Genomic DNA, 22,893 nt, shown 5'->3' on the forward strand with positions numbered 1-22,893 from the left:
GGTGCCAAGTGTGGAGGTGTGTGTGTTTTCCAACTGGGGAGATTCACACACCCACATTCAAACTGGGGAGATTTTTTACACAAATCTCACAGCAACCGCCATACTGTGGAGGTTGCTCTAATCAGAAAAATGACAGGTGGTATACCCCCCTCTATGGCTCAAAAACCCCATTTTTGAGGTTATCTCCAACTGTGGAGCTCCACGGTTGTTAGCAGACTCCACAGTGTGAATGTGACAAAACACACACACCTCCACAGTTAGAACCATTTACAAACGCAAAATATGAGCTCTCACCTGATACTAAATTCTGCATGTTGATGGGATAAAGTGGGGATGAGGCTGTCAATCGGGTCACACACCTTTAAGTGACTCATATCATTTAAAATGATTGCTATAAAATAAATAGAACAAAAGTCCCAAACACGCCCTCCTTGCACTCCTCAGTTATGATGGACAAGACCGTTGATGATATGGTACCTTTAAAATGTTGGTTTTTGCACGTATCTGTTCTCATCATTTCTACCATCTCTCTGCGGAATGCACCTGACAATCCATTTGTCGTATCCAGGGAGCAGCGTCCCAGATAATCTAATATAGGTGATTATTTGCACAAGCAATCCAAGAGATACTTTCTATGTAAATGCTATGAGGTGACGGAGGCCCATATCATACAGACTGTATAAGGTGAACTCTAGTACAAATGACATCCATGTTTGTGTTAATGTAAGTGTGTTGAATTTGGCATCACAGTTGCTATGGCGATGGGTTTATCTGGAAAATTGGTTGATTTAGAGAGGTTTTGTTTAGATTGTGGTGAATGTAAAGATGGCTCCATGGGAAGTAGGGTTTTTTGAGAAAATAAACATTTTGTATACCTGGTAAAGTAGTTAATATTGAGGCTATTCTAGTTGGAATCCATACACCCCTTATTATGGAAGATATGGCCTTATAACCTCCCACACAAGGAGTGTAAATTTCAAATGTGCATACCTGAATGCAATGGGTGACTCCATTTGAAATCTATACCCCCTGTGTGGGAGATTAAGGTTCTGCCATCCATGAATTTCGACTGGAATAGCCCATTGAGGTTGAAAAGATTTTGGTACCTTTCCAGTTTTCTCATTCGGAAGGGAAATCAAGCCACTGGTCCATTTGAAATTCACACTCCCTATGTTAAAGATTAAGGTCACATCTTCCATAGGGGGTGTATGGATTTCAACTGGAATACAATGTAGCTCATTATGTAAGGCTTGAGAAGGAGAAAAAAACAAGCAAGTAAACACCATGAATGTTATTTACCATAAACTGTGTAGTGTATCTTTAAACTGAGGAGAAGACAGTTGGATGAAGAGCCAAGAGAGGGTGGGTGTATAATGAGTATGGTGATAGTGATATGTTAGTCAGTCTTGGGCTAATTAAACTGTTACCAGATGCAGGAGGGATGTACGTATACACAAGATTGGAATACAAGAAATGAGTTCAGGATGATGAGAGAGAGAAGCCGATGTATAGAAAGGAAAAGACTTTGCAATGTTTTGCCATCCCATTTGCCATTAGCATTATTGGCGGAGGTAGAATGGAAAGTGAAATGAAAATTGGAAAGTTTTCAACATTAGTTTAAAAGTACCTTATTTTGATTGTCTATGAAGAATCTTCTCAATAGAAGTTCACAACAAGATGAATCCTAATTCCAGCCAGATTCCTCAAGTACACTACACAGAAAGAACTCACCATTAAAACAAGGAAACCTCTGGAGGGGCTCCTCTTTCCCAAAATAGCAAAAATTTTAAAATCATATTTGTCTGTATGCTGTTGTCTTGACGGCATACAAGTATTTGATACAAGGTATGCATTTGAAAGAGGTAACTTAGTTTTTTCCTCACTGCAGCAAAGTAATGCACCTGTCAAGTAATGTTCGGGCCCCTGGGTACCCAGGGATGGCCAGGACTTGTACAGGAGCTGTATCTTAAAATGTTTAACTCCCCAGGTAACTCTTAGCTAACTCTTGGCCAAGACACCATCCAATAGGGCAATATTTGTGTGTAAAACCCCAGCCAATTCCTGACCCCTACTTGCTAGGCAATTGGTGTGCACCCAGCATTATTTTGCTTGGCTCAAATTCCCACACAAATTCACAGCTCTTTGGACTTGGTTAACTCCCTGAACAAGGCCCGGTACATGCCTGGCCCTGCGGAGACAAAATGTGTGTCAACTCCCTGTCCAAATGTTGTCAACTGCCTGACCATCCCCGGAGATCCAGGGGCTGGGTTCCAATCCAATTGACAAGTGCAGAATATTTATACAAAGTATGATGTTGCAAACTATTTTAATTTTAGCCAGTCAACTTACCATCCTTCTTTTCTTGTTTCTTTATTACTTTTGCAGGAAATCAAAGGAGGCAAATCGTACACCAAATATGGTTTTGTAGATATCAATTTAGCAGAGTATGCCGGCTCTGGCAACACAAGGAGCTACCTCCTAGAAGGTTATGATACCAGAAATAGACAGGACAACAGTATAGTAAAGGTAAGCATTAAAATGAATTACCGTAAAAACTCGATAGTTAGCATATGTGCTTACTAGTATCAAGCGCTTTTGAAACATGCAAATATGGAGAGCCCCATCCACAAAAGTGTAAAGGGTTTTGAGCAAATCATCGATACACATAGTTACATACGAACAAGTAAACCTGCACATTTGTGTCTCAACCCCATTAGCTCAGTTGGTAAAGCATTGGACTTTGGTACAATTTCATGTTTTCAAAAGCACTCGATAGTAAGCACATATGCTAACTATCGAGTTTTTACGGTATCTGTATTAAAATGAATAACACAGCAGATCATATACTGTGCTTTGAATTTGGAGCAGGAGATTATCAGAAATAGTAAGGATAAGAGCATTATATAATTTGGTTCACTTCAAGTTCGGTATTGCGTCAGTGCCTTTTTACGGTTGCACAGCAAGCATGCCAACAAAGCACCATTGTACTTGAGCGTGTATGCGCTGCGTTGTGTGATTGGATAATGCAACCAGCAAAATATGCACCTTCATCAGTGCCTACAGTTTGATCAGCTTGTAATCGGCGGGAATTGTTAGGCTTTTATCACTACGCCCAAAAGTAGACCCACATTGAAAGTGTCATAGTTGACCTGTCTGGTCTCTATTGTGTGTGTTAAAGAAAGTAGACAGCGTATCGGACTTGAATGAATAATTTGTAATGCTTCTGGCAAGATGTCACAAGACAATTCTTGAAATAAAATATATCAATATTAATCCGCGATGTTATAAGGCCTGCCCATTACGAGCTGATCAAAGAATATGTTCAGGTGACACACTTCTGTGGTGTGACACACTTCTGTGGCGTGACACACTTCTGTGGTGTCACACGGGTACGATTTCAGCTGTAAATATGGCCCATCTGGCAGTAACAATTTTTGACCCGTGTGAAAAATCCAAATGTCTGGGTATCCAAATGTCTGGGTACCAATTTTGGAGTCAGACTGTCATAAATGTTCTAGTGGAGCCCTGATGCACAGTAGTTTGTGTAGTGATTGACTACTGCTAATGTGGTGTAACTGTAAATGTTAACACATACATGGTATAACCAGTAATATTAATGTTGCAATTAAACCAGCTATCTTCAGTAGACATGTACTATTTTACATCCAGGCAGGTCCAGTGGAAGCGTGATGAAACACAAAAATTACAAAATCTCAAAATGGTCTTGTTTATTTTTACCTTCACCAGTACAGCTGCTCATTTGCACATACACATCAACATGATATCTGTATAATAAATGATTCAGGGTTACCAAAATTTTCAGCCCAAATTGTGGGTCAAATAATCGAAAAGTTACCCGATTTTTCTCTTAACCATTGGTTTCTATGGGACAGGCAACTACATGAAGTCGTGGGAGCCAGTGTTGAAAAGTCACAAATGTTTTTCTCAACCATTGCTTTCTATGGGACAGGAAATTTTCAAAAGTCACAGGGAAAATCTTCAAAAGTTGACCAATTGGGCTACCAAATTGGGGGTATGGTAACCCTGAAATGATATAGGCTAGAAACTCAGACAAGGGTATCATCGGCTCAGAGTTTAAAAGGATCCAGCTAGCTATCTACAGTAGATGTATCATGTATACCAATTACATGGGACAGTCAGACCCAGAGGGTACCAGACATGATTAATGCACTTGGGTTGACTTGAGGTTATTCAATATATACAAACACCTGAGCAACTGTCTTAAAATGTACGAGATATTAATGCAACGATAACAGAGGCAGTCCCGTGAGCTCGATATTGTTTATAGTTAATCAGGGTATTGTTTTCAAAATTAAATTGGGAATAAAAAGAAATTGTTTGATAATTTACATTCTTAAAAGCTCAAGCATTAATTGGAGAATAGCTTACAGCTTAAATCGAAACTAATGCCAAATCGTTGCAGGTGGAAATATTTTTTTATGAAAATGTAGTTTAGAACATTCAGTTATTAATTATAATTATTTCTCCTTAAGACTACAATTTCAAGTATTATTTCAAGGAAGACAATTGGTATTATTACTATTAATTAACAAATAATTTGCAAAATTAGATTGTCTTCCCTTAATTTAACAACATATAAGAGAATGAATTCCTTCATATTTGTAAAATAACTTGCCACTAGCATGTCACTATGCTTTAGTATTATTGTACATTTTTCCCACTAAATATCACAAGCAAAAGTGGGGAGACATTAGATCAATTTGTTTTTACCCAGCGCAAGTTTATCCTTCCCATGAGGTTTTTTATGTAAATAGAAATCCATTACCACGATGCGTATCTTCATTTGCGACAAAAATAACTTTGCATTTAGGGAAGCAAAAAGATCACTTTGTGCACGATTATACAAGATGATATTTAGGATCTGAAAATAACTCGATTGAATTTAGTGTTGCTAGGTAGATATATCAGGGCTCTAACTGAAGGTGGCTGGTTACAGTTTGCACATTATGGAACCTTGATAAAAACAAACAACCAGGAACCTGGGAGGGTTGAGGGGTACTGGGATGTGCGGCAGATTCAGGGTGCATTTACAGCCATTTAGTATAGACTCAGGATGCATTTTCAGCCATTTAAGTTTAGTGATGGTCCTCAATTTCATGAAAATTTGGTTTAAGAAAGGGTGTTTTTCAAAATTTTCTTGAAAGATTTGTTCATTTTTTTAGCAAAATTTTTGGACATTTTTGAAATATTAGTATAATTTTGAGTCTGTTTTTTGTCAAATTTGGTTGAAGTCAAGTAGTTTTTCCCACCTACACATCCCCACCCAAGCCAGAGTTGAGAACTCTGCCCCCGACCAGGAATCAGAAATTTGACACAAATTTGGAGGCTAGGCTGCCATGCTAACAGGATGCTAAAGAAGCGTAGTATGTGATCGGCATCGTGCATGTCGCATACAGTGCGCATTCCAGTGCGATGTGCACAACCGTTGTTCGAAGATAAGAGATGGCGTCTTGAATAGTTTTACCTACTGTTGCAAGCCACTATCAGTTCCCTAATGATCTATTCCCTGGATATATGGGTAGTAGATAGGAGAACAGCATAGGGAGGAAGCAATAGTTTAACACAAGATTTGTTCATATCCCTGCAGGATTTGAATTGAATAAATGCGGCATTGTACATATCTTAATACAAAACAAAGATTCCATTCAAACTGTCTGTAAGCTTTATATTATGAGTTCATAGAATTTATTTTGATTCAAAGAATCAAAGAGGGCATCTGGTGTCAAAAACGACTTAAAATCATTTTATGCAACTTAATTTAAGTGACAACCAAACAAAGACAAATTGTGTGATAAATTACAAAGAAAAAAATAAAGAAGTTCAGATATAGACAAATCCAATTTCACACATTCCTACACCTCAATGGCAGCCATAGTCGCGACGGGACCCAGCTATCTCACCTAAAATGTGAAATGATGCAGCCTAAGGTAAACTCCATTCTATCACAAAAGAATGATGACAGTTTACAACACAAAAGAATCTAACATTGAATTTTAAGCGGCTTTAATCCACCCAATTGGGCAGTCACAACACCAGTTACGTGCTGCGGGGACCCAAAAATGGCTGACCAAATCCTGACCATGACTTGGCTCGTTGGCTTCGTCTATAGAAATATTAAATTATGAAAATATGGAATTTTATATGAATTTTTATTTTCTAATTTACTTTATCTTTTCTAATCGGTACTTGTGGCAATTTTGGGGCTTCAAATTTGTCAATATTGCTGTTTTCCTAGTTTTTTGTCATTTTTTTCCATTTCAAAAATACTTTTTAATGACTTGATATCCATCACTTTTGAGCATTTTATGTACAACCTTTTTACACTCACACTGGGATCACTGAATGGGCCTTTACTCAAGAATTACAGTCACCATTTTGTTTTTTCATTTACTTGACTGTCTCAGTAATATCATCAGTCCAAAAATATCTCTCACTTTATCACTTTACCAACATCTCCGTACAGACAATATTGGAAATATACCGTTTGGCAAAATCAATGCATGCGTGACAAGTAACAATAACATGCCAATAAACTCGTATTACAGAGTTCACTCCAGATTTAGTGGATTAATAATTTCTTATCAAGAAGCAATTACGCGTCACATTTCTGGAGTTAATTAAACTCGGGGATTACTGATCACATTCTGTGTCGGATTTGATCTGGCGACATTAGGTTTTGGAATTCATGACATTAAATCATTTCTTAATGACATTATGGGTTCAATTGTTTGATATATATTTGTAGAAAAGTTTGTTTTTTAGCAAATTGATGATGTGATGCGATGAAATGTGTTGATGATGTTCTTCTGTATAGTGACTTAAGGGGTACTACACCCCTGCCCAATTTTGTGCCTATTTTTGCATTTTCTCAAAAATTATCTCGCATTGGGGACAAGTAAGATATGTATATTTTTAGGGGCAAGGACTACAACTACTGCACTGGAAATTTTATTTCAGCACAGACAACAGTTGTGGAGTTACAGTCAAAAATGAGGGAAAACCAATATTTGATCAATAAATCAATAACTACTTGCTTTGAGTTGCTGAATTTTCAGTACAGTAGTTGTAGTCCTTGCCCCTATAATATACATGTCTTACTTGTCACCAATGTGATATAATCAATTAGAAAAATGCGAAAATAGGCAACAAAAGGACCACGGCTGTAGTACCCCCTTAAAGGGACATTCAGGGATCTGTCAATCCCAAACTACCCTTTTTCCCACACACCATTTTGTTGCACATTTAGAATATTTTTCTAAATGGGCTATTCCATTTAAAATCCACACTACCCCTGTGGAAGATTTTGGAAATATGTTCCAGAGGGGGAGTATGAATTTCAAATGGAATTAACATATCAGTAGCTCCATTTGAATTACATACACCTAGCACTACTTTCGGGCTCTGTTGCTATTAGTATACTATCCAGAGAGGTTGCGTCCTCGCGCTGACGCGCTCGATTGAACGTCTCGCGCTACGCGCTCGCTAAGTCCGTGAGGGCCACAGACTGCGGCTACATACACCCTCTGATAAAGTTTCAATCTGAATCATCCACAGAGGGAGGGTGAGTTTCAATGGAGCTGCCTAATGTTTCCAATCCGTTTAAAATTCATACTCCCCTATGGAACATATTTCCAAAATCTTCCACAGTGGTAGTGTGGATTTTAAATAGAATAGCTCAATGTAGCAACTAACCCCTGCAATGAATAAGCAATACTGTGTTTTTATGTCAAGAGGGACAAATCATAATTCTCTATGCCCGGGCGTAAGGAAATACATGCAAATCCCATCGGAGACACAATCTCAAACATGGATGAAACCTTTCAATTTCTTCATATTTTGTCCTCATTTGAAAAGAAAATGGTTTTAGTGTATTTGCCCGATTTATCAACCATTTGTAAGCGACTACAGAAAATGTTACAATTTATTTTCCTATGGTGGATCTCTCGAAAGTAAGTCCCTTTAAGTCTCTCGATTTTGTGGTGCTGTACTTGCACAACGCAGCTCTTTGCAATGATGCATTAACATAGCGAAAAGAAATGACTATTTCTGCTTCAGTAGTTTCAAATCCGTGCAGATCACAGAGATGATTGCTCATAAGGATGTGCTGTATGGGCGAGAAGGAAAGTGTGTTGATGTTATTTCTTTGTATTGGGGGTTTAAAGCAAATTTTGTTGAAAAAAACTTGCAAATAGTATGTGACTAGTAATGCTAAATTTGAATGTACATGTGAGGGGGGGGTGTAGTGTAGATGTTATTTCTTTGTATTAGGGGTTTAAAGCAAATTTGGTTGAAAAAACTTCTATTGTATGGAAATCCTGATTACTTTCACATTTTGTGCTCATATAATAATTTTTTAAAGCTTAGTCAAAATAATCATTATAAGCATATTACATGTAGCCTACTTACTACAGTGTCATTTAGGAACCCCCTCCCCCCTGACACCATACTAATGCTGCTTATCCTTCTAGGATGTTAGAAAATGGAAGATGGAAATGTTGCTTACATTGTGTTCCATCTAGTCAGAGTTTCTGTTCCCAACAGTAAATGATAAATTCTGTTTGATTTTATTTTTCCTTCTGCAGGTAAAAATAGAAATGACCCTGTCATCTGGAGATCCATGTTTTAAAGCGTAAGTACTGTTGTATTTCAAATGTGATAACATAAAGTATTCTGCGTATAAGTAATATCTAGTTTATGGAAACATCTTTGTGTAATGACATAAGTAGGAAGGCTATCAGTGATTAGTTCATGTCACATTACGCCAGGGACTGTCTTTTCAAATACGCTAGAGAGCTGTAAAATACGCTAGAGAGCTGTATTCAGTAGCAGAGATTTTGGAAGAGCTGTTAAGACCCTCATATGATAAAGATCCATAGAAGAGGTTTCTAGAAGAGCTGTAAAAGCTTTCCTGAAGTTCTGTAAAAGAGCTACAAGAGCTGTAAAAGTTTTTCTAAAGACCAGCAAAGCTGTCCGACAGTTCCATTGAAGAGCTTTCTAGGAGAGGTGTAATAGCTCTCCTAAAGTTCCATAGAAGAGCTAGGTTTCTAGAAGAACTTATAAGCTCTCCTGTACAGTTGCTAAGATGATAAAGAAGAGTTGCTTGGACCAATGACTAAGACTAAGACAAAATAAAAATGAAGCATTCATTGAGAGGAGCAAAAAAAAAACCCCTCTCACATACATACCTTTAAGGGGAGTTGCAGGAGAGCAGTCCTCAAAAGACAGAACCTGATAAATATAGCTTTTTGTGATGAAATTTGATCAGTGTTATGCACACATTTTTATGCATCTCAGAGGAATTAATCACCAAATTCACAAATCACAAAATTTCATTGTGGATCTCTGTACTTCACCTTGTTTTTGTTTTGTATCTAGCAAATATACATACATACATTGTACCAACTGACTCTATGAATGACATGTTTATCCATTTGGACTTTTGTATTTGAAATCATCCATTAGTGGATCCCTTCACTTCACCTTAAACCAAGTTGTTTTGTATCTAGCTAAAACATCCTGGAGCAATGCACATACATACATTGTACCAACTGATTCTCTGAGACAGGTATAAGGAATGTCCAAAATTGTACAGACCCCTTCACTTCACATTACACCATGCTGTTTTTGTATAGCTATAGCTAAAACATCGCGGAGCACATACATATAGTGTATCAACTGATTCTTTGAATGATATGTTTTACTATTTGAGACTTTTTAAAATGTTGAAAGAAGTGACAGACCCCTTCGCTGCACCTTAAACCATGTTGCTTTGTATGGCCACCACTGAAACATCCCAGGGCAATGTACATACCGTATTTCGTCAAATAATCGCCCCCCCCCTCAAATAAATGCCCCCACCACTTTTTTCAACCAAGATGTTTAAAAAATGCCGATATTTCCATGCCATCTTGTGTAGTAAGTTTACCAAGTTCCCCACATGGTCGATAATAGAGTCAATAATTGGCGAAAATCTGGATTGGAAACCCGGAAGTGAGCCAGAAGTCGGTGTTTCTAGTTCATATTTCGTCATTTTAGCGTTTTTTATCGTTCTAAAATTGACCATGAATAAACGCCCCTCCCCCCCCTGGGAAAATGTAACGCCCCCTGGGGCGTTTATTTGACGAAATACGGTACATACATTGTACCAACTGACTCTATGAATGACATGTTTATCCATTTGTAATTTTTAAAATCATCCAAAAATGTACGGACTTCTTCACTTTACATTGCACCATGCTTTTTTGTATATTCTGGAGCACATACATATAGTATATCAACTGATTCTTTGAATGACATATTTTACTATTTGAAACTTTTTAAAATGTCGAAAGAATTGACAGACCCCTTCGTTGCACCTTAAACCATGTTGCTTTCTACAACTACCACTGAAACATCCCAGGGCAATGCACATACATTGTACCAACTGACTTTCTGAATGACATGTTTATCCATTTGGAATTTTTAAAATCATCCAAAAATGTGTGAACCTCTTCACTTCACATTAAACCATAGTATTTTTGTATAGCTACATCTAAAACATCCTGCAGCAATGCACATACATACAATGTACCAACTGACTATATGAATGATATGTTTAACCATTTGAGATTTTTTTTTGCTGTCATCCTCCCTCCAGGCCAGATGTAGTACAACATTTTCTTCCTGGGGAACAGCAAGAGGAGATGCTCAAGCTCAGTTTACGAGGCGATGACATCATGAAGGAAGGGGGCTCAGGGAGCCTTGTAGGGAGTAGCGGCAGAAGTAGGGGGAAACCAAGGTCAAATTTAATGACATCGAGTAAGTATGGGCAACTTGTCCATGTAAATGGACAACATAACCCCATGAGAACTACCTGCCGATTGGCCAAAAAGAAGTTTTCATTATCAATTGGACCAATCAGCAACATTGTTAGAATAATTTCACCACACATAAAAATTGGGGTGAATTATTTACAAAGCTCCATTCTGATTGGTGATTAAAGTGAGGATATCATATAATTGACCAATCAGAGGCAATGTTAGATCGGCAGGTAGTGCTCAGGGGGTTAAACAAACAAGCAAACAAAAAAAAGCTAGTTTCAACATAATACAGTACACAAAATGCTCACAAATTTTCTTTGATAAGGGGGTGGTAAAGTCACTTCTTTTTTGTTCACCTTTTAAGTTACAAGACTTAAAACATTGGGCTATTCCATTTAAAATCCACACTACCACTGTGGAAGATTTTGGAAATATCTTCTACAGGCGGAGTATGAATTTCAAATAGAATGAACACATTAGGCAGCTCCATTTGAATTTCCTGCACCCTTTGAGAAAGATTCAACCTGAATCTTCCACAGAGAGGAGAGTGAGTTTTAAATGAAGCTGCCCAATGTGCTCATTCCATTTGAAATTCATACTCCCCCTGTGGAAAATATTTCCAAAAACTTCCACAGGGGTAGTGATGATTTTAAATGGAATAGCCCATTGTCAATGGCGTGATATAGAATGTCATGTTATACAGTTGGGACAGCCCCTAAGACAGTACGCTTTGCGTAATGCGTGACTGACTGGCGCACTCTTATGTGGATTTAGGTGAGCAAAAGCTGGGCCTTTATTTGGAGAGCGAGTTGGCACAGCGCTTGTTCCCTCGCCTTGCACCACTGAGGTCCCTGGTTCAAGCCGCGGCCGTACCCAAGAACTGTATGTGCATTTGGTTTATCCCGATTCTATACTCGCTCTCACAGGTTTTCTCCGGGATCTCCGGTTTCCTCCTGCTTTAAAAAAAAAAAAAATTGGTGATTAGTTGTTTGGTTATCACCATGGTAGTGAAATTACTGCGCATTGAATCCTCTAAGATCTGGAAAAAGGTGCTATATAAATCCCAAAATTTATTTATTTGTATTTATTTATTAATTGCAGTAACAAAAATTTAATATGTGTTGCCACTGGTTTAACAAAGTAAGACACAGGTGTATGCAAATTGGTACTGTAGTAATTTTGGTAAATAGCTTTTCAACATTTTGTCTTGTAGTTCAGAAAAATCAGGATATTTCTCTCTGTAATTGAACACTTTTTGCCTCAATATATCTCAAAATTAATCAAATCTTGACAAGTCATTCGTTTAACTTACCATTGCACATCGCATATATATACAGAAATACACTCTTTAATTACATTGATGTGCCTTATCATGCTACTAGCGATGGGTTATTTTAAGAAATGAAATACGCCTTAACTGATAAAGTGCAAGTAGACGGGGAGTTGAGTTAATAGCAAGTTCACTGACTGAATGCTAGCATAGCAGGTCAATATCCGCGCCAGTAAATATCCAAATGGATTGGAAATCGTTAAGTTTATCTGTGGATAGGAAATAAGCTGTTTGAGTGATGTCTTATAATGTTATACCACTCATCAGAAACTGAGAAGTGTTGGGTGTAGTTGTGACTGGATCACACAAAGTACACTACACCTTCCAACCTGCCTACCTGACAATAAGGCCAAAAAAAAGATTTGTTTGGTTGGCCTCAGAGACCGACCCAAAAATCAAAAAATCTTGTGTCGTTTTTTTTTTCCGCTTTTTTTCAATCACTTTTTTAGAAGAAACCTTAAATTTGGACAGTATCAAGGACATTTTATATTTGTTATTCACTTATGTTATTTATTAAATGCATATTTGATTAAAAATAAGAAGTATTTCCATTTAAATTCTGTCCAAAATGATCAAGAATTGGTCAATACTAGCCTTGTCAAAATGGAGGTAAAATGGAGGAAGAGCCTATTAAAAAAAAAGATCAACCTACCGACCCTCCAAATTTTAGTCTTGGAAGGGCAACCAAACAATTTTATTTTTTTGGCCTAAGATGGCACCACCTGATGAACCAGAAAACTTTCAGTTAGCGTTATCTCCCTCTTACTTCTTAGGGAGGAATAAGGTCACTGTCACTATGGACCACAATGGCCTCATTACAGTGGCATAGTTCTGTAACCTCAATTAAACACTCATAGTGCAAAATTTGACCTCAAGTTGCAGAGTATGAGTTTTTGTACCCAAAGTTGCAAAGGTCATTCAATGAATATACAAATGTATTGAGGTTAAAAAACTGTGCCCTGATAGATGAGCATGCTGTGGATCTTAGTGTGTTACCAATATTTTTTACAGTTCTATGTAACTTAACCATTCGAATTTGTATGTTTTATCGTTCAAGACGCTACACATTTATTATAATTATATCAAATTTTGATCAAATGTAGCTGATGGCATTATTGTTATAGCAGTGCGAAATATAAATAGCAAAATTGACTATGGCAATATTGACCTTGTTTACTAGAACAGATCACATTTAAAATGTCCAATCATTAGTAATAGGGGGAATGGTGAAGTAATGCCATTTTCATAGATAAAAGTAGTCAAATTTAAATGACAAGACAGCAGCCTTATTGTCCCAATTTGACCACTTCATCTATAATCTTTGGCATTATTTGCTGATGTAGCATGCAGGCCTCGAAATTCACATGGGCAACCATTGTCAAGGCCAGTTAGCAAAGGGTATGGGCCCACTATGTATCAAGAATGCTTTGAAATTGTGGGGCACCAAAGCCTCTCTGTCTTCTGTGAATTTGGAGTGCTGGTAGCATGTGAGTTTGCAAATATGGATGTGAGGTTCTGAATGGCTTATTAAATAAAGTTGCGTAATATCAGCATCTTATTAGAGATGATCTGGCTGTATTGCATGCAACAACTAAGGCCAAAAAAAAAAAAAGGTTCGTCTTTTTCTGGTTTATTCCAGAAAAATCGGCGAAAATCAGACTTTTTCTCAAAATACCATGAAAAAAGTCGGGAATAAAAAAAAAAAAAAAAAAAAAAAAAAAAAAATCGCATTTCGCATTTGTTTTTAAATTTCTCGTGAGCTTTCAGACAAACCCTTTTTTTTGTTGCCTAATGTGCACTTGCTAAAGTGCAGAGAGTCCATAACATGACTTGTTTGATTTCCTAAGTATCATCTTTTCATCTGTCTTTCAGGTTTAGTTTCTCCAGCCGAAACATTACCAGAGGGCAAGGCCGTAACGTCGCAGCCATCATCAGACGAGGTCTTCGAGCTCGGTCACTCACGTAGTTCAAGTTACAATAGCCAGCAGTCTAAAGCAAGCGGGTACAGTAGTGCACATTCTAGGTCGTCTAGTCAAACAGAACACTTCTCCAGCGCAACCAGTCTGACGGAGCAGCAACAGGAGAATGAACAGGCCAAAGATGCATGGAGGGGAGTGGGCACAGCGGAGAGGGAGAGGAGGAGGTATGTATCAGGGTCGGAGGGGAGTGGGTACAGCAGAGAGGGAGAGTGGGTCGGAGGGGAGTGGGCACAGCGGAGAGGGAGAGGAGGAGGGTATGTATCTGGGTCGGAGGGGAGGGGCACAGCGGAGAGGGAGAGGAGGAGGGTATGAGGGGAGTGGGCACAGCGGAGAGGGAGGGGAGTGGTACAGCGGAGAGGGAGAGGAGGAGGGTATGTATCAGGGTCGGAGGGGAGTGTGTACAGCGGAGAGGGAGAGGAGGAGGGTATGTATCTGGGTCGGAATAGAGGCCTTGCATGTGACGTATCATCCCGTAAATATGGCGGATTACTCAAATGCATTCAACAAAAGCATGATTGCAATCTACCGTGACAGTTCGTCTCACACATAACCCTGCACTACGATCAAATAGGTTGATGACAACATTTGATTGAATGGACTGCACTCCGCCATAACTACGGTGAAGGACACCGGCTCAAATCCTTTGTTTGGAGCCAATCGATAATTTCATGCAGCGCCTCTATAGGAGTAGTGCTAGCTTCTGAAACTTGGGTTCCAGTATTTTAGAGTTCACATATTTTTTACTATCTTAAAAGTAAGATTGTGACGATTCAGGTTGTCAAAAATTGTAGTCCCGGACCCCGATGTAAGTTAATGACAACACTTGGGTTGAAGTACAACAGAAATGTTCGTCAAAGAGAGTGGTGGGATTAGCATGGATGAGATGGGGGAGAAGGGGTAGCACATATAATTCATTCATTCGTTTATTTCCATATATAAAAATATACAACTACATCAAAAATATATCAATTACAATAAAGTACAAAAGAAAACACAATATGGCGGAAAAGGCAGGAAGGCCAATAAGGCCTGAGAATTGCCTTTCCCTGACGAAAAAACAAAACAAAGATTAACAGGAATGTAGATGTTGGGGATAGTAATTAGAACATAATTGTGTATTATAGGGATCAGAATGGTGCACTAAAGCAGTAGAACCGTCTAATGTATGTGCTTATTTATGTCTGAACCTGCAAGACTTCATAATGCTATAAATGTGTTAAATGCGCTGTTCCTCTTTTCTAGCGAGTCGGAGCTGAATAAATAAAAAAATTGTGAGTTCAAGTCTGAATACTGCTTATGGGTATATTTTCCCTCGATACATTTTGCAGTATAAAGAAAGCCATTTTTGTGGAATGTACTTTTCGCAAAATTGATACATTTACAGACATATAAGCAAACAAAATACTTGCCAGCATGAACATTTTGTGAATCAAAGTCACTCATGAAATTTGTGAAAATTGTCATGCATGCAAATATTTCTTGCTTTACAGCTTAGGCAAAAACAAGGAGCAAAGAAGGAAAAAAAACGATATCTAAAGAGTTTATACCTTTGCAACCAAATTATGCCAGGGACTTGGGGATCTCATCAAGATTCAGTAAAGCTCTTCATAATATTTAACATCACATTATGCTAATTGTATCTGTTACAGAAACAAGCAGAAGAATCTGAACAGCAGAAAAGAGTAGAAAACACAAGAATAGATGCAGATGAAATCATTGAGGGCATTATCAGGCAGCAAGACTTCCAAAACCAAGATGAGAGTGCTCAAGGTATGTACACGCTGCATGATAAGGCAACTGATCAATTTTACAAGGAGTAGCAACATTGTGTGAACTTGTAAAATATGTCATAAGGTACAATATATCAAGGCCATATAACAGCATTTTTTAGTGATGCACATTGGATGTTGTACATAGTAGTAGTGGTAAAGGAGCAGGGGTGGAAGAGATATGCCCCACAATCAAAGTGATTTAAAAATATATTGGAAATTGCTTGATTGGTTGGTGCCCACTTAATCAGGCATTTCTCCCATTTGATGATGATTGGCGCTACACCTCAAAACTAATACCCAAAGATGTTACATTAGTTTATTGCTGCTACCAATAATTGAAGGTTCCTAAACTATGCCAGGGGATTTGAACCTGCAAATCATTGCATTATATTTAGCAGCAATTCTTGTACTGTACATCATCATATCAGCATCTAAGTCTCCTGGATAGACAATTTAACGCACCATTAAGTTTTTACAGTCCCTACCACCATACCCATGATATTTGACTGTTGTTACCATATTTGTATTTGATAAGCTGTGAATTAGAGCATGATGTTTGGGACTCTATTAATAGTACAATCACCAGGGAGAAGAATGTGTGGATCTGTAAAACATGTCTGCTTTTATTGTACTCTAGCTCTTTTGTATAAATAGACAGGTTAAATCAACACCATGAAAGAAGTGAAAAGGACATCTTTAAATGTGATTGCATGGTGTTGGTAAACAAATTTAACCAAATGATAGCTGGGTTTGTTTGTTTTATTATTTTAGACCCCGTTTACACAGAGAAAAGTCGACTTCAATTGCAATATCAAATTCAGATTGTGACCATGGATTAGCATAAATCTTTGTTGACCGGTTGTTTACACAGCAGTTGACTTCAAAACAAATTGTAAATTTGACATTACGCCATTAGTTGTTTATGCATCAAATAACCATTATGAACTCGACTTCTGGTCCGTCATTAGAAGTCGACTTCTGAAGTTGTGTGTTTAAAACACGGCAATCCTATTTACACACAAACGAAGTCAAGTTGAAGTTTGACTAAAGTCAACTTCAGGCTCTGTGTAAACAGGTTTTTAGTGTGGGTAACTCATAGGGCATTCCTAGTAATCTTCCGTTCTTCCCTGTGTCAGCAAAACAAACATATCACATTTACATTTATGTTGGTCATCTCAGCATGCTATGTGATGCCAAGGGTTGCATGATTGCTGACAGGTTATTTTGTTGTGATGAATACCAAAAGTAATTTTGTAATAATATTGTCAGGAAAAATCAAATGTTGATTTTTGAAAATTTAAATCATCAAACTTATACTTCACATGTCAGTGTCATGATAAGTCGATGATCCGTATGCACAAAACATGTTAGACCAGATCTAACTTTAGACATGGAGGTTAGACTTAGGGAAGGAATCCTTTAATCTTTTATTTTATTCCTTTCCTCCTAGCAAAGTCCAAAAATTATACTGTAACCAGTTAATATTAAGCTACATGTGTTTGCCCTTAACAAGATCTACAAAAGTATAGACAATAAGGTATGTAAATAACCAAAAGGTTCCTTCTCCGTATGAGTCCAGACTTGTAGTGTGAGTACTTTTTCTGAGTACGAGTACCTTGGCCATGAGTACGAGTACTTGGCCATGAGTACGAGTATGACTAGTCTCCATAGATAGACCAGGTCTAAAGTTAGACCTGGTGTAACTTGTTTTTTGTATACAGACCTGTGTGTATACAGTATGTCTCTTCATTATTAATGATCATATTCATATTTCTTGTTTGTTGACAGATGAAGGTTTACAATTGTACATAGCCAAAGATGGGTCAACAGCATTGGGTAGCCATCAGCTTAAAAATAGGTAAGAACATATAATGGTTGTCACTTTGGTGTTCTCACAGAACCTAAATATTGCAACTTGGAGACAATTTACTGGGTTACAGTCTATGATAGTGGTGGAACAAAGTCTATCAGCAGTTGTCTCCAATAGCAATTGTAGCTGGTGATTACAATCCAGTTGATTGGAATTCAAGTGCTAGCAATGCTTAAAATATCTTGAACAAATACCGACTGGAATGATTATGACTATTAGTCATTCAGCATTGCTTTTAAAATAAGAAAGTAAATTCACATTTTCCCCCTTGCGAAAACAGGAAAATATTAATGTTCTGATGCCATATATTTTATTCAGCACTTAGTTTATGCCCATAGTGTACTAATTGCAGCGAGTGGTAAAAAAATCACTAGTGATTAAAGCAAGGAGTAGTAGTGTTTGTAAAAACTGGTTGCAATATCACGATTGGATATCACAATGATATATCATCATCGATAAATATCAATAAAAATACTATGCTCCTTGGCAGTCCTTGCAATTGCTAAGTGTGAGACAGGCATCAATGAAATATTGCATACATTTTATTCATATTATGTGAAAAACCATTGAAAAGCCAGCTAAAAGAGCATAAAAATAACTAGAGTTTTTACTTTATTTCATGTTACAGAATGTCAGCTGGTGTTTTTGAGCAGGTTGTCATCGATCAGAGGTAGTCCCGGCACGTCACGCCGCGTCTTTCTTTGTCATCGATCAGAGGTAGTCCCGGTAGGTCACGCCGCGTCTTTCTTCGTCATCGATCAGAGGTAGACCCGGCAGGCCACGCCGCGTCTTTCTTTGTCGTCATTGTTATCATCACATGACCTACTAAAACAACTACTCAAAAAAAACTCTGCCAATGTCATTCAAATCTGCTCAGGCTCACAGATGAGAGACAAAAGGAAGGGAAGAAGGAAAGGAGGAACAGATGGAGGAGGAGAGGATGTATTGTTTCAGCACTGCCCTAAGTTTGTTCTGTATGTCTTTGCTATAGAGATTGTCAGTTGTATCTGGATATAGTACGCCAAAATATCTATCAAGGTGTACACTTATATTGCAATGTGTCTGTATATTGTAAATCCTTCAGAAAATTGTCCATCTAAATCCTTTAGGTGGTATGTAGCTCTTCACCCTTTCATGAATAGAAAGCAGACTTGGTGAGACTTGAGATGTGTGCTGCACTCAGTCAAAGATATATCATATCATATGGTCAGTTTTAGTTCAATGAGCCAATCAAGACTTGCTTATGTTGATGCATACCTGCCTTGCATTAGCACTGATTTACTGAAGGATTTGGATAGGAAGTATAAGTTACAACCATGTACAGTTTAAAGTACGAACAATCACATTGTATAGATGCTATTGGTGTCTCAAAATGTATTTTTATGAGCATTTTTGATCATCAAAGCATCCTAAACATAATGACTTCAGTCTTCATACTTTAAGCTCAATTGTTTGACGTGCGACCAAGATGGCCGATTTCTGACATCACTCTGACAATCTCTATGCATCCATCATCCAGAGAAACCAGTCTCCAGATTGGCCTTGGTTTTGTTGATGATATTATATGCATACATACTGCGATTGTTTATTAATTTTCTGCAATAATTCAAAACAATATGTTATGTGCATTATATTATAAGTAAGAATTTGGTTGTTGATTTTAAGAATGTACTGTACTGTATCATTTTATTGTGAATCCTAATCTGTAGACTTATATTTTTGCTGTCAAATGGCAAATTTTAACAGGTGTCGATTTCATACAGATTCATGTGGCATTTGTTAAAAGCTACTCATCATAATTTGTAGGGATTTTGGCAAGCTTAAAGAGGAATTATCTTAAGCCAGTTGGTAATTCGCTGTCGTAGTGCACGTTAGAATGTGACCATTGCTAGGTCAACTGGATCATGCTTTCTTTAATTGTTACGAACCACTGATCGAAATGATCTCAACACATAGCCTATGGCATATCAAAATTCGGAACAGGTGTATGAGCCCAGGCTTGGAGCAGTAACCAATGGTTACTAACATGCACTACAACAGCGAATGCCATAATAAATATTCACAGGATGAAGATATAACTCTCAACTGGCAACACCTACTTCAGTGTTGCTAGTTGTAAAAGCACCATACCTAAGGTTACATTATTGGTCACAAGCTGCAGAATTTTGCTCCCCTGTGAAAGTTTGCCATTTCATACATAGTCATTGTAATTTGATAGATATGTGTAATTTCCATACTACAATATGAGTAGAAATGACTGAAGCTACATGTACATTTGTGTCTGATAAAAATTATGAGAATATGGTTATGCAAATGTACATGCACACAGTGGCCAGAATTCAAAGTTAGTCTTTGCCCAAGTTAGTCTTGGACTAAATTGGGAATTAGTCTAATATGCATGGATATCTCCAATTGTCCAGCAATAACTGTAGTGCTTTTTCCAAAGTGTAGTCAGTGATGTCAGAGTGAATTTATTTGTGTGTGGCTTTAAATTGAATGCATTCACTCGAAGTGCTGTCGTAGATGCGCATTTGACATCGCTTCTGCACTTTGACATCGCATTCATTTAACTTAATTTCACCACGGAAGCCCAAATCAACCAGCAGTTGCTCTGTCTTAGGGCTGTGAACACAATACAACATACAGGATATAGTACTGCACCAAGCAAAAAGCACTATATCCACAGTGAGAGTTATGTCACTACCTTTTCCCTAATTCTTTGACATTTGTAGGAAGGAGAAACTTTGACAAAATGTAAGAATGGTACAAGTTCTACAAAGTTAAACTGTATCTATGAAGTTATAGTTTTTGAATACTGGCCAGTGTGTTTTGAAAAAAGCTCAATCACCCCCTTTGCAGTTATTTATGATTACAGTTTAGAATATGAATCATTTTGTAACAGTTGAGCATTAAGGTTTTAATCCTCCGCAAATTGTACGCTCAGTAATAAGTTTTTTATTGAATTTGTTATCTGTCGAATCATATACTTATTTATCTACAATCCCGTATCTACTTTAGTTATGAACAGCATGTTGAAATATGTTAAAACTGAATTAACACGCAGTCGCTGAGCGATGCGCAATTGACTTTTTATTTACCAATTGCTAAGAGAGTTGAGTTCCGTTGCGTTGGCAAAAGTACTCAAAATACGCAAGAGCTAAGGGCGATTTACCCTCAAATTTCACAAAATAGCCCAATTTGTTGTCAATGTACCCACGAGGAATACTTTCCAAAAACTCTGTTCAAAAATAGCACTCATAAACAAACAAGTATTTGAGCTCCTGTTCTGACTGACTGCTTCATTGGGCTATCTCAGTTGAAATCTTTACATCCCCTATGGACCTTAATCTCCCACACAGTGGGGTGTAGATTTCAAATGGTAGCTCCATTTGAAATTCACACTCCCTGTGTGGGAGATTAAAGGTCATGTCTTCCATAGTGGTTGTATGGATTTCAACTGCAAATTGCCCATTTGCAGAATTCATTTGCCCGTTGCTCAGCGACTTGGTGTGTGTGTTCAGCTTTAGTAGAAATTTTTGGCTTCAAAATAAGTTGGTGTAATAAAATATAATTACCGTACTGGCCGAGTATAGTCCCACCTTCGAGTAAAGTCCCACCCCCATATTTTCTGCAAATTTCAAAAATTAAATTAAAAAAATTAAATTTTTTTTTAAGTTATTTATTTTTTCGGCTTTGGAGTGTCCCAGGACCTAGACCTAAATGCTAGGATCATTCATGGTTGACCTAAAAAAAAAAAAAAAAAAAAAATTCAAGATGTTTTGTTATTTTTAATATGAAAATTGATAATTTGTATTCATGTCATACTCTATTAATGATTTCAAAATGCATTCAAATTCAATGCATTTTGCAATCATTAATAGAGTATGACATGAATACAAATTATCAATTTTCATATTAAAATAACAAAACATCTTGAAATTTTTTTTTTTTTTTTTTTTAGGTCAACCATGAATGATCCTAGCATTTAGGTCTAGGTCCAGGGACACTCAAAACCGAAAAAAATAAAAAATAATTTTTTTTTTTTTTTTTTGAAATTGAGTATAGTCCCACCCCCAATTTTGAAAAAATGTTCACCCAAAAACGGGGTGGGACTATACTCGCGTCAGTACGGTACTTTATTATCTATTTCTCGTGAAAAACCAAAGTGCAGCTGATGAATGAGTTATCTAGCATTTCACAAAGGTATATGGCTTTTCCAGTTGAAATCCATACACCCTATGGAAGACATGACCTTAATCTTTATCACAGGGAGTGTGAATTTTAAAATGGGGGTTGCCTGAATGGGTGATTCCATTGTGGGAGATTAATACCATGTCTTCCATAGAGGGTGTTTGTAATGCAACTGGAATAGCTTATTATTTGGACATTGACAAGTAATATGATAGGATAATTCAATTTGATCTCACATTATTATGTTTTCCACAAAAAGGGACATTAAACAGTATGACAGACTGTTCTGCTGCTATTGGTTACATTTAAAAATCTATTAATTGAATATGCCCTCCGGTCAGTTCCACTTTAGTGAGAGGGGTGTTGAGGTATCAAACCAAATTATGATGTATTATGAGCTGTTACATGAACATCCCTCTTAGTCAAATGGAACTGGCGGGCAGGTGATAGCTATAAGCTTTTCTAATTTCACATGTACCTGTCTCAATGTTGTAGGAGCTTAATCAACGGCAAAGAAGCTGCAAATTTTGTTGTGTATTTCTCCTCTGATCTGGGTCGAGAAAGGAACAAACTTATACCTCCAGTCTTCGGAACTGTTGATCAACTATCAAGCACTCAGGTCACTTATAGATATGTCCACCTTCAAAATTTACAAGTAAATGTCACATTGTAAAATGTTTATAACTATTTACTAATAATATTCAATAATTATATACTCACTTTCAGATAATCTTTAGTAGACAATTTATAATCAGTGGTTCATAGTATTAAAGACTTTGATCTTGTAGGTCAGTGTAATAGTGGTATTTTAATAGAAAGAAACCTAACTGAGACCAATTTCCACCTTGACATTGATCAAACACCTCTGTTATTTGGTGTGAAGTTTCTTATTGGACTATTTAAGTTGAAA

General features: G+C 37.3%; 1 protein-coding gene across 1 annotated transcript in view; it reads left to right on the forward strand.

The window, feature by feature from the left end:
- LOC140137621 (EEIG family member 2-like) overlaps positions 1-21,031 on the forward strand; it is a 128,024-nt gene extending 106,993 nt beyond the window's left edge. The window contains exons 3-10 of the mRNA XM_072159357.1: positions 2,386-2,526; positions 8,625-8,671; positions 10,679-10,839; positions 14,044-14,288; positions 14,495-14,521; positions 15,800-15,920; positions 17,711-17,780; positions 18,421-21,031. Of these exons, the coding sequence (XP_072015458.1) occupies positions 2,386-2,526; positions 8,625-8,671; positions 10,679-10,839; positions 14,044-14,288; positions 14,495-14,521; positions 15,800-15,920; positions 17,711-17,780; positions 18,421-18,466 (858 nt within the window). The 3' untranslated portion in view covers positions 18,467-21,031. The remainder of the gene's footprint in view (positions 1-2,385; positions 2,527-8,624; positions 8,672-10,678; positions 10,840-14,043; positions 14,289-14,494; positions 14,522-15,799; positions 15,921-17,710; positions 17,781-18,420) is intronic.
- The last annotated feature ends 1,862 nt before the right edge of the window (positions 21,032-22,893 follow it).

This window comes from Amphiura filiformis, chromosome 17 (genome assembly GCF_039555335.1).
Source record: "Amphiura filiformis chromosome 17, Afil_fr2py, whole genome shotgun sequence".
Taxonomy (NCBI): Eukaryota; Metazoa; Echinodermata; class Ophiuroidea; order Amphilepidida; family Amphiuridae; genus Amphiura; species Amphiura filiformis.